General features: G+C 38.4%; 1 protein-coding gene across 1 annotated transcript in view; it reads left to right on the top strand.

Annotated features, from left to right (window-relative positions):
* Nucleotides 1–13,603, top strand: part of RP1 (RP1 axonemal microtubule associated) — a 170,650-nt gene extending 157,047 nt beyond the window's left edge. Inside the window, exons 51-59 of the mRNA XM_028736952.2 lie at nucleotides 996–1,177; nucleotides 2,720–2,936; nucleotides 6,497–6,642; nucleotides 6,828–6,903; nucleotides 8,194–8,272; nucleotides 8,495–8,738; nucleotides 9,772–9,850; nucleotides 11,729–11,804; nucleotides 13,339–13,603. Coding sequence (XP_028592785.2) covers nucleotides 996–1,177; nucleotides 2,720–2,936; nucleotides 6,497–6,642; nucleotides 6,828–6,903; nucleotides 8,194–8,272; nucleotides 8,495–8,738; nucleotides 9,772–9,850; nucleotides 11,729–11,804; nucleotides 13,339–13,393 — 1,154 coding nt within the window. The 3' untranslated portion in view covers nucleotides 13,394–13,603. The remainder of the gene's footprint in view (nucleotides 1–995; nucleotides 1,178–2,719; nucleotides 2,937–6,496; nucleotides 6,643–6,827; nucleotides 6,904–8,193; nucleotides 8,273–8,494; nucleotides 8,739–9,771; nucleotides 9,851–11,728; nucleotides 11,805–13,338) is intronic.
* Nucleotides 13,604–14,208: the final 605 nt, after the last annotated feature.

The following is a 14,208-nucleotide window of genomic DNA, read 5'->3' as shown; positions in this document are numbered from 1 at the left end:
TGGAGCACAGCTCATATTGCTGAATTTGCCAAAATAGTGAAAGTAAGAGAGGGAAGATGGCAAAATGATCTGTATAAAACAGAAAAGGAAATCCTTAATATATTACTGGATGATAAGCTAAAGGACATTGTACAGTACAACGATGCTCACTACAGGGTGCAGTTTGATCAGTTCTGATTTTATAACAAGCACTTTCATTCAATGCCAGACAGAAAGTATTTTCTTTGTTATGGAGTTATGGTTTTTCATTTAAACTTTTGTGTTTCTTTCGTATTTTAAAATGTGAAACTATTTTCTATGTATTTCCATGAAATACTGTAAGTGAACTGTCAATCTTTTCATAAAGCTTCTAAACCAAATATAATTTGAAAATTAGAATGAAAGAAGAAGAAAAAGAAGATTCTGGATGCAAATCTCAAATAGCAGTCAATTATGCATCCCTGGAGCGGCTTACTCTAGAAAGAATCAATTAAGCTAATTTTTTCCTTTTCCTTTCATCTTTTTCTCTTGTTTGTTTGTTTTTGTCCAACCCTATTTGAGAATATTTACTCTTAAATGCTATCATTATCGGTTTCTATACATGTAAATAAATATATCCTATTGCTTATAATATATATAGTGCAATTGTCTGTTTGTGAATTACTATTTATTATCATATTATTTTTCAAGTATTGTTAATTCCTCTCTAATGTCTCAAAGTTGTTAATAATAATAATAATAATAATAATAATAATAATAATAATAATGAGATAAGCCTGCTCTAGAATCAAAGAATTGTAGAGATGGAAGGGGCCAACCCTCTAGAACGCAGGAGTCTTGAACCCACAACTCTGGGATTAAGAGTCTTATGCTCTACAGTCTGAGCTATCCCTTCATGAAATAATTGGTTTAAAGAAGAGTCCATAACGTTTTAGCCTACTGTTCCCCCCCCATTGGTTTCATTTATAAAAACTTGTTTAGTCTTCTCATAATGTTATTCAATTTCATTTTTTCAGAAGGTTCATGGAAGATTTATTTCACTGAATGTCATGAAAATTCACCAGAAGAATTTAAGATGTCTTGGGGAAACATTTCTAAACTTGTTTTGGTATTTTATGGATGCAATGGCAAATCTGAACCAATTTCTTTGGAGGATAAAGTAGGAGATCAAGCTGAGGACCACCAAGTAACATATGATGTAAAATAATGTATACTTGTTATCATCTTTGCCAATGTTTTTTGTAGATGAGCTTTTTATAGGCTTAATTTAGCAGCTGCATACTTCTGCATAGGTTAAGTTGCTAACAAACCAACTCTATTGCAGGGGTGAAGGACCTATTAAAATGGCCTGTCTGAGGAGTCCGGTGAATCCCAATGGTTTTATGGTAGCACTTGGGGATTTTCTTGTCAATATGGTAGGAATTATGTTTAAGCAAAACCAGGTGTGCCCCCTGGTTTTCCCCAGAGCTTTGGGCAATGAAACTGGAAGGACATTGACTAGAGCAATACTGGTGGAAAACTTGTGGTGAATCAAGCAGGCAACAGCCCAGTTTGAATGTACTCCATGGCAGTGTAGTTGCCAAACAAATTGTTTTCCTCCAACACCATTGCATCTGTGCAGAGTTATCCAACATAATTGTTTCAGGTGATCAAAGGTTTCTTTGGGGGGTAATTTCCCAGAGAGGAATGATTTCACATCCCGTGTTGGCCTGCTTGCAAGACACTTTACAGATAAAATCACTAATTTTCATTCTGACTTGAATGCATGTGACTTCATCATCGGCTCCCTCTTTTTCTCTGGATTCTTTTTGGCATATGTTACATGAGGAAGTCGATAGTTTCCTTGGAGATAGCCAACCCACTGGCTGTACTCTAGTCTGTTGCCCAGCCTGCCTAATAAAAGCAGACAGAGAGGAACTGGCCAAGTGGGTTATTGTTGTGGTTAATGCCTCTCTTCAGCATGGCATGAAACCATCGGGCCTCAAGGAGACAGTGGTTATACCACCCTCTCAAGAAAGGCCCTCTCAAGACCCAATGGTGTTTGGCCAACCCCAAATATTCATTTTGTGAGCATAGTGTTGAAACAAGTGATAGTGTCTCTGCTCCAGGTTTTCCTAGATAGAACTGATGTTCTAGACCCACTGCAGCCTGGCTTCTGCCCTGGTTGTCGGGCTAAAATGGCTTTGGTCATCTTGGTAGGTGACCTAAGCCAAAAATTAGACAGGAGGAATATGTCCCTGTTGGGGTCACCAGATCCAAAGCTATCCTTTCCCCCTGACATACCCCCAGGATGGGAAAGGAAAGTACACCAGTCCTGGAGCTGCCATACTTATTTTTTCTCCAGTTGCCCTTCCCCCCAACATCCACTGTAGCAGCTGGAGACTGGCAGGGTTGTATGGGGGAAGAATTGCCAGCTCTTCCACCATTAACTCCCATCCCCACCACCAAAGGTCTTGTCCCATTGATTTCAGTGGGGATAAGGCATGACTGCATCTGTATCTAGCCCAATGTGTGTCCTCATTACCATACTGAGGGTTTACTTCACAAAACCAGTAAGTAAATTTAGCTGTTTAGTGGGGAGAAGGAAGACTGGGCTCTCAGAGGAAGAATCTCAAAACAATCTATATTGGCCATTTGTGCTCCTTCTGAGGTCTGCAGGGATGTACAATGCATATCAAAATGTCCTTTAAAGCCAACAGAATCACTCAAAAGATCAACTTGCTGTGTTGTTTATTTCTAGGTGTATTTCCCAGATGATTTGGGAATGATCTATAAAGTGACGTTTGGGCTTCATCACTTGGGAGAAAGCATATTCCAGTTGCTTCATCATTGTAAAATGCAGAACACAGGAACCCTGGACACCTTTAGTCTCTCTATAAATAAAACACTTCCTCTTCTTAATGGAGACCAATGGATTGAATTCCCTGTAGAGTGGCCATTAAGGGAAGCACTTTCCGGTAGGTATATATTGGCATCAGGCACAGAAGACCTCTGTTATTACAGTTCAAACCAAGATAAGTTGCTGTAATAAAATAATATGGTTTAAGCACACATTTAAAATACTTTAAGAAAATACGTTAGAGCAACACATAATAAGTTAGAGCAACACAAGTTATCCCTCCACTTGTGGTGGTGGGGAAGGTCATCTGTGCACATGAAACAGACTGAGACTGTGGGTATATTAGGCCCTAATATGGACACAGCCTCAGTCTGTCTCTCATGTGTGAACACCCCCCAAACACAAAAAAATGGAGAATTTGTCTAATAAATAGAGTTACAAGCTTTGATTGGTTTAATTGTAGGTTAAATGTTAAAGGAACATTATCATTTATTGGGCTGAGAATTAAGAGTAGGTTTCTTTTCTGTAGTTATGCTGATTCTGACGTATTAAAGTAAAAAAAGATAGCACCTAACTAGGGGAATAGCTTCCCCTTCACCTCTATGTTCAGCAAGACTAGAGAATGGCTTCAGGTTTTCACCTTTCTTTTTCTCACTCCCAAACTCCAGCTATGCATAGAAGCTTATACCATGAGATGCTGTCCTAATATCCAGGATCTGAGGGAGACCCTGTATTCAGCATGGTCACAGTGTTCAGTTAGACACAGAATTTCCAGGTGGAGGCATTGGCTTCTACATGGCCTGAATGTAAGGAAATAAAGGAAAAATGCTTGAAACTCACTCTTAGGCTGTGTACACATTCTGGCTCCAAGGCAGCCTCACCACTGGTGTCTGAAGTCATGGACACCTGATGTCCACAATCCATATCAATCCTGCACAATCCTGTATACTGTATGTGTTTTCCCCACAAATCGGCCTCCATGCAATATGAAAATGTAAGCCACATTCACTTTTCAGTTAAGCTGAGGTGTGTGCGTTTGAGACAGACTTTACACACGTGTAGATGATAGCTTCATGAATAAGAGCTAGGGGCAGTTGCAGGCCTAGGGAAACCAAACAGGCAGTATGCATCAGGTGAAAACATCTCTGTCTTCTCTAGTGTGTACAGCAACATGCAAATGTGACTTGAAATGCTGTGGGGGCCAGTGACCTCACTGTGTTTTCAACCATAGTTTCATCACATGAAAGAATGATGGAGATAACTTTCAAGCAGCTGTAATGAGTAGTAACTTTTCTTTATTAGATCATATATTATCTCATTTTTTCAATATATCAAAATGATGCCTATGTTAGTTTATTTGCAATATGCACATGAGTCACTTAATTTATCACCTGCTTTTGAACTGATTAATAAATTAATTAACTATAGGTAAATAGATAATTGTAATAAAAGCTACTTGATAGGCATGTTTGTGTTAAATATGGCATGCCTAATTTATGTACATTCCCACTAGTTTTACACTTATTTATGACACAAATTTATAATGAGCCATACTGAATCCAATAATACCACTAAATTCCACTGTTAAATGAGATCCATTGGCAGCTATACAGATCTGGATGAGATAAGTATGCAGTGAACTACACTTGGGGCATATATGAATTCCGAATCACACTTTGGAAATTTGACCCATAACACCTGAAGGGGGGTGGGGAATCTGTTTTACTCATCTATAGATATAACTCATCTATGGTGAACGTATGAACCAGGAGAGTATTTCAAAGTGAGAGGGGATGCAGGAGAGATTTTATACATAAGGTTATAATACATATTGCTACAATAGCTATTTTACCTATGGAAATTTTACCTAAGTTCAGAGCTTTCACTCGCATACACCATCAAGCAAATATAATTATTTGCTGGGTGGATGGAGCAGCCAAGTAATTTTGTTGTCCCCGAGAGGGGGCAATGACAATAAAGATATTATTATTATATTATTATTATATAATTAACCAAAATATTCAACTGGATACACACAACTCTTTCTGGAAAATCAAATCAATGTTAAATATGTTTTTTCTGAATATATATCATCTGTAATGCTAAATGTATTTATTTAAAATCCTGATTTGAATGCACCTTGGAAACACAGTTTACATCCTGAATATTAATAGCTGGGTGCCCAAGCTAGTTCAGTCAGAGTACTTGGTTTAAGGTAATTCACTTTCTCTGAAGTCAGAGGGACCTAAGCAGCTTAAAATCTTTGTAGTGATTGGCTTGCGAATTTGACAACCCAGTACTCTTGCAGTTGTAGCTCTTATCCCTGCAATATATCTGAGTTCCTAACTCTGTAAGCCAATCAACCATCTGCTGTTTCGTTTTTTTCATCCAGATCTGGGCAAAGGGCTGTATTCTCAAGAAGCCACTTAGTTTATTATTACAAACACCCAGGGACCAGAGTGCATAAAGTAGTGGAGACAGATTGGCCTGAAGATCAGTTCCTTGGTGGTGTCATGAGCAGTAGTTGTGTGGCTGTTTCCGCATGTTGTCAAATCCATATTTTGTTCCACAGCACCCTCAGATTTGTCTTTTCTTTTGTAGAGACTCCAAAAGTGTAGTGGCAATAATGCCATGAAAATTCACGGTGACAAATCTGAATCTCGGAATGTTATAAAGCAGTTGCATGAGCTCTTCATCACATTTAGACATTCATTAAACCCACATCTTCCACAATCATTAGCTAGCATGGTGCAGTTGGCTGAGCTTCAGTTGCCCAAAATAGTAGTATTAATTACCTACCCCAGTGAATTTCTACAAAAATTAATAAGATAAGGAAGACAGAGCATTTTGTACATTAAGGCCATGAAGTAGACTGCATACACATGGCAGTTTATTCCTTTTACACAACTTTCCCCTGTCAAATTCTGTGTTATATCTGAGCTTTCATATGATGCAAAAGCCACTTCTGGAACTATAGTGGAATATAGTACAAGTTTAGCACTCATTTCCATATTATTTGCAAACAGACTTTTTTCTTGAAGCAAACAACACAGAAATGAGCAATAAACTATTTACAGAATGTAAATAGAATTAGGCATTTGGGGATAGGGGCTCTTCAGCAGGATGTGTCTTCTGTATTATTCCTCAGTGAATTGCTAAGAAGTGGGAGTTGAAAAGGCCTTTGGTCCTAATCACATAGGGGTGAAGTCCAGCTAAAGGCTCATCCATACTTCCACTTGTCCCATGCTTTCTAGCAATGGGTCCAAGCAGTTTTACCTTTGCCCTACCATTTCCCCTGGAAAAACCTGCTCTTTAACACTAAACTGGAGCAGACAGCAATCTGCAGCCTCCATTGCCATTTGTTCTGATTCAGTGCTAAACCTTGGGTTTCCCCAGGGGAAAGTGATGGGGCAAATGAAAGTGTATATGAATGAGCCCTATGTTTTACTCAGAGTAGTCCCACTGAAGTTAGTGAACTTGACTCAGTTGGGCCATTAATTTCAGTTTGTCTGCTCTGAGTAAAACCTAGTTAAACACCTCACTCAGGATAATTTCACACATACACAATGTCAAGACTACTATGTGGCAAATAGAAGGAAGCAAATTTATAAAGTAACGAATTGCAAAATAGTTACACAAGTTGTTCTCTTGGATTTGGCTTTCCTTTCTATTTTACAGTTGTTACATATGATGTAAAAGTATTCTTCAATGATGCCTCAAGCAAAATCAGCTCCATACATATGTCTCTGTGTATATACGGAACCAATGGCGACACTGAAAACAGGAAGCTTTTGTTGCCATCTCAGCTAGGAAAAGACAGGGAGGTAATTCACTTCTTCACAGATGTTTGGAATGGTCATTTACATTTGTGCCTGAAACCTATTACAGAAGTGTGTGTGTGTGTGTGTGTGTGTGTGTGAGAGAGAGAGAGAGAGAGAGAGAGAGAGAGAGAGAGAGAGAGAGAGAGAGAGAAAATAAGCTACCGGTAAATATTGCTGGATTTTTTTAGTCATTTACAGGTCAGATAGATGCTGTGGATTTGGGGGAGCTACACAAAGTTACACTACTCATTGGAAGCAAATCATGTAAGTTTCTTTTATTATGAAGATACCGCTGAAATAGCTTCTTAATATTTGTATTTACATTAGACATTAATATTAATAGCAGTAGCTGCACATGTAGCAAGGCAAAGCTGCCTTTCCAACACCAGCAGGGGGGTTATTGGTTTGTTTCTGTTCTTGTTTTTATTCTGTATTTTTGTGTTTTTTATCTTGTATTTTTATGCTGTGAACCTCAGAGAGTTCTACAGATGAAGGGCAGTATGCAAATTGAAATAAATAAATAAATACCTGATCAGGTCTAGGGTAGGGATGCAGCTAAGGCTCTGGGTGCTTTATTCATTAAGAAGCATCCTTTGCTTTGGGGGTGACCATTATTAGAAGGAATCTATCAAAGTCCTATAAGTTTCTGAATTAGGCACCTTTGAAATTCAAGATCTTCTCAAACTTCTCAGTGAACACCCATTTGCAAAAGGGGAGAATGCCCACATCATTTTACTGTAAACAAGACTTTTCCTCTGTTTTTCTTGGTGAATAAAATCATATCAAGACTTCATTGTGCTGAACTGGCATGAAGATCACAACCACAACACTAAAGTTGAAGTCATAGTTACTTGGGAGTAAATCACATTGAACTCTTATTTTTGAGTAGGCTTGCATAGGCTTGTGGTGTAAAGCGTTAAAGAAGCAGAAGTTAAAACAATACAGAGCGCTGCATATATTAATGAAAAGCAGCTTGAAATAAAATAATTGTTTACTTATTCCTCAAGCATGTGGTTGCTGAGCCTGGCTACAACTTCTGGTACAGAGGTAGAGCCAGGGTGTCTCTCTGTGATGACCAACTTGCTTCTTTCAATCCTTACATTGCACAAGTGCAGAGTGACTGAACAAAAAGAATGTATTTAAACTCAACTGGTCCTCTTAAAATCAGTATGATAAAATAGTCTCAAAGTTATCATCCTAATAGGACTTGATCATGTAGGAGTGTCTGGGTCTTGGATATTTGTCCCTCAGTTTGCCCTGCTATGCCCTGCTGTATGGGGATCATGATGCAGAAGTAGGTGACTTGACCCTTTGGCCCTTCCATGGTCTCAAACAGAATTGTCCCCACACACTTACACATGGACTTGCTGTTCACAATTGAACAAGAGCTCCCATTGTGGCCCAAAAATACATCTTTTCAGTGCAAGGCTGAGATGTAATAGGGTGGAGAGACCATTTATTGATATCTAATTTTATTATATTACATAGTACTAGATTCAAATTAATATCTGATGTGAAGCAAATTGTTTTCATTGCTTGTTGCTTCTGCTGTAGCTTGCAAACTGGATATTAAAGCACTCCACCTGAAGGAAGCCCCAAAGAACGAACCTGTATACATATTTGAAGTGAATGAGTGAGTTTTTATACATATTTAAATCACACTAAATGTTTGTTGACTTGCCTAGCATGTTAGCCAATAGCATGTGACAGAATATTTATTAAATATCCCTGTTTATTTCTACACGTCTGTAGAAATTAACTATATTTCTTTCTCTTCCTTTCCTTATTAAGTTCCATATTGAATTTGAACCATCACTATGTGGCTTGATCTCAATCTTTTTCCTTTTCCTTTTAGAATATTCCTTTTGGATGCTAATGAACCTGAAATAAGGAAAGAAATCCCTCTCTCTTTTATTACCAAAGAAGACGGTAGCTCAGAAAATCTGATGGAGCATATTATTAAAGTGTACACCGGTGACAAAAGGGGAGCAGGAACTGACGCAAATGTGCATATAATTTTGTTTGGGGACAAGGACACATCTCAGTTAATTCAACTCAAGGAGTCTCTAGATCATCGAGATCCCTTTGAAAGAGCAAAGGTAAATAGTTCAGTGTCTATGTTTTCCACTCTTTATATCTCAGGGGCACTTCATACATTACACCTTTAGGTGTACACGTGCTACATTTAGGTGGCAGTCTTAAGTCCACCACTTACCTGGCTTATGTCTGACTAAACACAATTAAGACTGTGATGCAAATGAGACAAACACGTGTTTGGATTCTACAGGTTGCTCCTCAGTCATGATTAGCTGCAGATTCCTATTGGATTGGGGCAATCCTGAGTTTGTTGCCACATGTGTAGAATGTTCCTTTAAATGATCAAAACCCTGATGTGCTCCTAAGTTACAAACCTGTAAAATACTGGCCAGACTGTGACTTGATTCCACCTCATCTTGCCTGCAAATGAAAGTAAATGTTGAAGCCTTAGGTTATAAAAGGGAAAGGATTCCACTTTCCATTTAGCCTTGTTTTAGTTATCTGTCTGAAACCATCTTCACTGCTGTCTTTAGGGCATCTTCTACCTATAGATGAAAGATGCAGTTGTGGGAGGTTGTGGTGCTTCTTGGAAATGTACTATCCATGCACATAAAGTGCTGCTGCTGCCAAGAATACTGGAAGTGAAACTATATTCTGAACCAAATTGTATACCACTTGAGAGATTTGGCTGTAACTAGAGTCAAATCGCTTATCTTTATGTTTCCAAAGGTAGGTTTGGGCACCATAAACAAAAGATAAATTAAAAAAATGAAAACAAAAGGTGCTGTTTCTTCACCTGACTGGCAATTCATAATGCACTTACCAGAGAGAAAACATCTCTTGGGTTCTGAAACCAATAAAAAGGCAAGAAACCTTCAAAACCTAATGTGGAAAGTACATGTTTTATGTTTTCAGGGAAGAGCTGAAAATTAGCAGCATACAACTGTACCAGAAAAGGAACAGTAACAATAATGCACTCCTCCAGCCATCCACTACCCCCTGCACACAGATAAAGTTAAACCAGTCCCAGATAAGCATACTGTTTTCCAGACATAGACTTGTCACATTTTGAAAGCTGCTTCTCTTATTTTGAAGACTGACACATTCAGAATCAAAACAAAGGATGTTGGAAGGCTGCAGAAAATTGAAATTGGACATGATGGCAAAGGATTTGGTAAGTATACCTGTAGGTTTATTGCATATCCTTGTTGTCATTTATCTGCATATGAATCCACACCTTCAATTTTGAAATGCCTCAAATCTCCCTCAGGCGCTTGATGGTGCAGATGGAGTATTGGACTAGGGCTAGGCCCTGAGGGATCCAGGTTCAAGTCTCTATTCCACCATGAAGCTCACTGGGCAACTTTGGTTGGCCACTTTCACTCAATCTAATCTGCCTCACAGGGTTGTTCTGAATGTGAAATGGGGGAGAGAGCAATGTATGCCACTATAAGCTAATTTGAGGAAGGGTGGGATATAAATGTAATAAAAAAGAATTATAACATTGCCAGAACTGATGCCACATATTATAGAGCCCTCAGAATAGCATGTGACTTGACTCTCAGATATTATGTAGGGAAACCATTTGGGGTTTTTTAATCCACTTATTTTGATTTACACAAGTCGACATGACATCTATCAAGAAGAAATGTAATGTAATTTTTTTGCTTATTAAGACTATTTTGCTTCCTTAAGAAAATTAATTCTCTTTACTTGTATGTCTCAAGAATTCAGTATTGTTTTCTCAGAAATTTCTCAAAATCCATTTAATTGCATGCTACTATGTTATTAGATAACATTTTAAATTAGAGGGGGGAAGTTGAATCTGCTTTCCACTATTTCTCCCCATATTGCTTCATTCTTTGCTTCATTTACTAACTTCTCAAACCAATTTTTGGAAGAAAAAAGATAAAAAGATTTAATCACGATGTTTTCCCCATAACTGTCAGAGAATGTTCAAAGCAAACTTCAGGACACAATCAATTTTGACATGTACCAGTACATTTCAAGAACCACTACTTTTCTTCAATAAATGACCCAGCTTCACCCAGATTTCCATCATTTATGAGTAAATGTCAGTATTTACCAGGCTGGAGTGAGGAATGTCCAGAACTGTGAGGGAATAAATTGCTTTTCGGACATTTTTTGTTATGATTTATCTGAAGCTATTGCAGATATATTAACTGACTTATTTTATTCCAAGAAATCAGTGCCAATAAACAATCATTGCAGTCAGAGGATATTTTTTCTCTCCCTATATAAACTTCTGCTGTGCAGATGTCATTTGAAATGGCAGGGCACTTATTTCTGGTTACATGTCACCTGCTCTATGGCATATAATGTAGTGAGACCCGTTTTCAAATTTAACTTGAAAATATGTTTTACAGCTTGATTTGAGCTGCAGGTGGCACATCACTCTATCTACAGATGAATAGTTAGCCTGTTATTTCAAGTGCCAGGCTACTGCATTGATCCAGAATCACATTTGTTCACAAGAAAGCACCCCAGACTTCAATTTTATGCAACAAGCTGGTATCTCTGTCTGCAAGTAGATCAGTAAAGTACCCCAGCCTGCCAGTCTCACACCCACCCACCCCATTGTGTCTGTCCCCTAGTGACCAGTATATTTCACAGGTAAATGCTTGTCATTGATAAAATTGGATATTTTAAAAGAGAGCTGGTCAACAGTGGTTGTGCCACAGGGCTTAAAATAAAAAATTACCAGACTGATATGGTCAATGACATATTTTTCCAAGTTTACAATTAAACTGTTCATTATCCTTATTTATAAAGTTTGGAGTAGGCCTTGTGGTTCATAATGTTCTGGAAGCACTGGCCACTGTAACCAAATATCTTAAGAATTAATGGTAAATGTTAACATTTGCTCAGTTTTTGACAATCACTGTCAAAATCGCCAATAATTTTTCTCATTTTGAAAATTTTCTCCAATTTTAATGTGTTGCTATGACTGAAAAATAAATTTAGAATTATGTTCTTTGGGTTTATCTGTACTCAGAGGTGAACATACTTTATTATTGTCCTTTCTTTACAGCAAGTGGCTGGTTTCTGGAAAAAGTAGAAATCACAGAAGTGTCTACAAATGAATTATACTCCTTCAGTTGCAACCGGTTTGTTTCCCAGTTATTAAACTTGATCACAGCACAATCATAACCATGTCTACTCAGAAGCAAGTGCTGTTGAATTCAGTGGGGTTTACTCCCAGGCATGTGGGATTAAGACTATAACATGAATGCTACAGATGGTTACAACTTTCAAAAATAATAGTATCAGTAAAGTGATACTATTCAGACTAGATTATAGGATTATAGCATGAATGCTACAGACGGTTACAACTTTCATAAACAATAGTATCAGTAAAGTGATACTATTCAGACTAGAGAAAATATGCAACTTTCAAATCTCCCACATTAAAATTCAGGGAAGACAGTACAGTTCTGTTGATGGCAGTCCTCTTTCCATTTCCAAAAACAAGCAGACCAAAGGAAATGGGAAGAATCAGTATGCCCATTCTTCAGTCTACAAATAATCAAGAATTTGCTTCATTGGCCCTCAGTACTTCCCTTCAATTCCAATAAAAAATCCGTTTCACATATAGAAAAGAGGTAAGTCAGTAATCCACAGCCTGGTTACTTAAACACATGAGAAAAGTGGAGTGGGAAATTTTCTTTTCTTTTATGTATAAACCCATAGGATCATAAAACTTAAGTATTTAACAATGCTGCTTCCATGCTCTTAGCTAGTACATGTATGGTTGCTTTGTGGTGATTTGGCAAAACACACACATCATCTAAAGCAGGGGTCAGCAAACTTTTTCAGCAGGGGGCTGGTCCACTGTCCCTCAGACCTTGTGTGGGGCCGGACTATTTTTTTTTGGGGGGGGGAATGAACAAATTCCTATGCCCCACAAATAACCCAGAGATGCATTTTAAATAAAAGCACACATTCTACTCATGTAAAAACACCAGGCAGGCCCCACAAATAACCCAGAGATGCATTTTAATAAAAGGACATATTCTACTCATGTAAAAACATGTTGCTTCCCAGACCACACGTAGGGTGGATTTAGAAGGCAATTGGTCCAGATCCGGCCCCCGGGCCTTAGTTTGCCTACCCATGATCTAAAGCAACTGCCTTCAGCTCCCTTGGGAGACACCCATGCAATGGACAATTGCAGGCTTTAAGTCCATGTAAAAGATTTTACATACATAAATGTTAGAAGAAGCATAAAGCAGTGGCAGAAGAGTGTTAATTTTGCATAGGCACCCTATATGTCAACAACCCAAGGCAAGCTTGATTCCTGATGTGCCAGATTTACTCCACCCAGTAAATAAAGGATATTTTATGTTTATTGGTTTATTTTGAAAGGTTTTGTGCTTGTTTATAACTTGGCCTTCCCAGTTCTTCTTAAAGTGAGTTTAGGGATCATCCCTGGTCAATGGATCCATATATATGCCTACTCCAACCTTCTCCCCCTATTTATTTTCAGGTGGGCATTCCCAAATGTGGGTTTTAAGTGATGGATAAGTACAAGGTGCTACCCAGGTTCCTTAAGATTAGAGACAATTCAGTACTCATGTCCTTTCAGAGTATTTTTATGTGTGAAGCATCTCTTCCAACAGCAATGCATATTTTCTTCACCAGGTGGCTGGCTAAAGATGAAAATGATGGACGTACCGTAGTGCAGCTTTCCGTGTAATTATGCACTCAGAGAATCCTGTTTGAACATGCTTCCCCTCAACATCAAGCTGATTGGGTTTATTTGTATTTTCTAATTGTGAAAGAACTATAATTATCATGAAGAAATATCAAAACAATACATCATATTTGAATACTCGAGTGAGAATGTTACCAGGAATTCTGAACACCTGTACCCAAACATGAATAAAGCAGAGATACAGTATTGCAACTTGGTTTTGTAAGTTTGTTTTCCATCATTTCACAATATTTAGGATTTGTTGTCAAAGGACGTGGGTGGCGCTGTGGTCTAAACCACAGAGCCTAGGGCTTGCTGATCAGAAAGTCGGCTGTCCGAATCCCCATGATGGGGTGAGCTCCCTTTGCTCGGTCCCAGCTCCTGCCAACCTAGCAGTTTGAAAGCACATCAAAGTGCAAGTAGATAAATAAGTACCATTCCGGCAGGAAGGTAAACAGCATTTCCATGCGCTGCTCTGGTTCGCCAGAAGCGGCTTAGTCATGCTGGCCACATGACCCGGAACCTGTCTGCGGACAAACGCCGGCTCCCTCAGCCTATAGAGCGAGATGAGCGTGCAACCCCAGAGTCATCTGTGACTGGACCTAACGGTCAGGGGTACCTTTACCTAAAAAAAGAAAAGAAAATATAGATTATGTAGTAAGGGATATATATATTCCAAGGTAGATATTTTTAAATAAATGAAAAACACAAGTACTTTCCTGGAACTTGTTTTGCCCAGTCATTCTACTGGACCAAATGTCACCTTGATAGCTATGGAAATTTCCCTGTGGTCACATGCCTTCTGCTGCTATTGGTGT

Source organism: Podarcis muralis, chromosome 8 (genome assembly GCF_964188315.1).
Source record: "Podarcis muralis chromosome 8, rPodMur119.hap1.1, whole genome shotgun sequence".
Lineage (NCBI taxonomy): Eukaryota > Metazoa > Chordata > Lepidosauria > Squamata > Lacertidae > Podarcis > Podarcis muralis.
The sequence above is the reverse complement of the archived record's forward strand: the minus strand, read 5'-3'. Positions and strand labels throughout refer to the sequence as shown.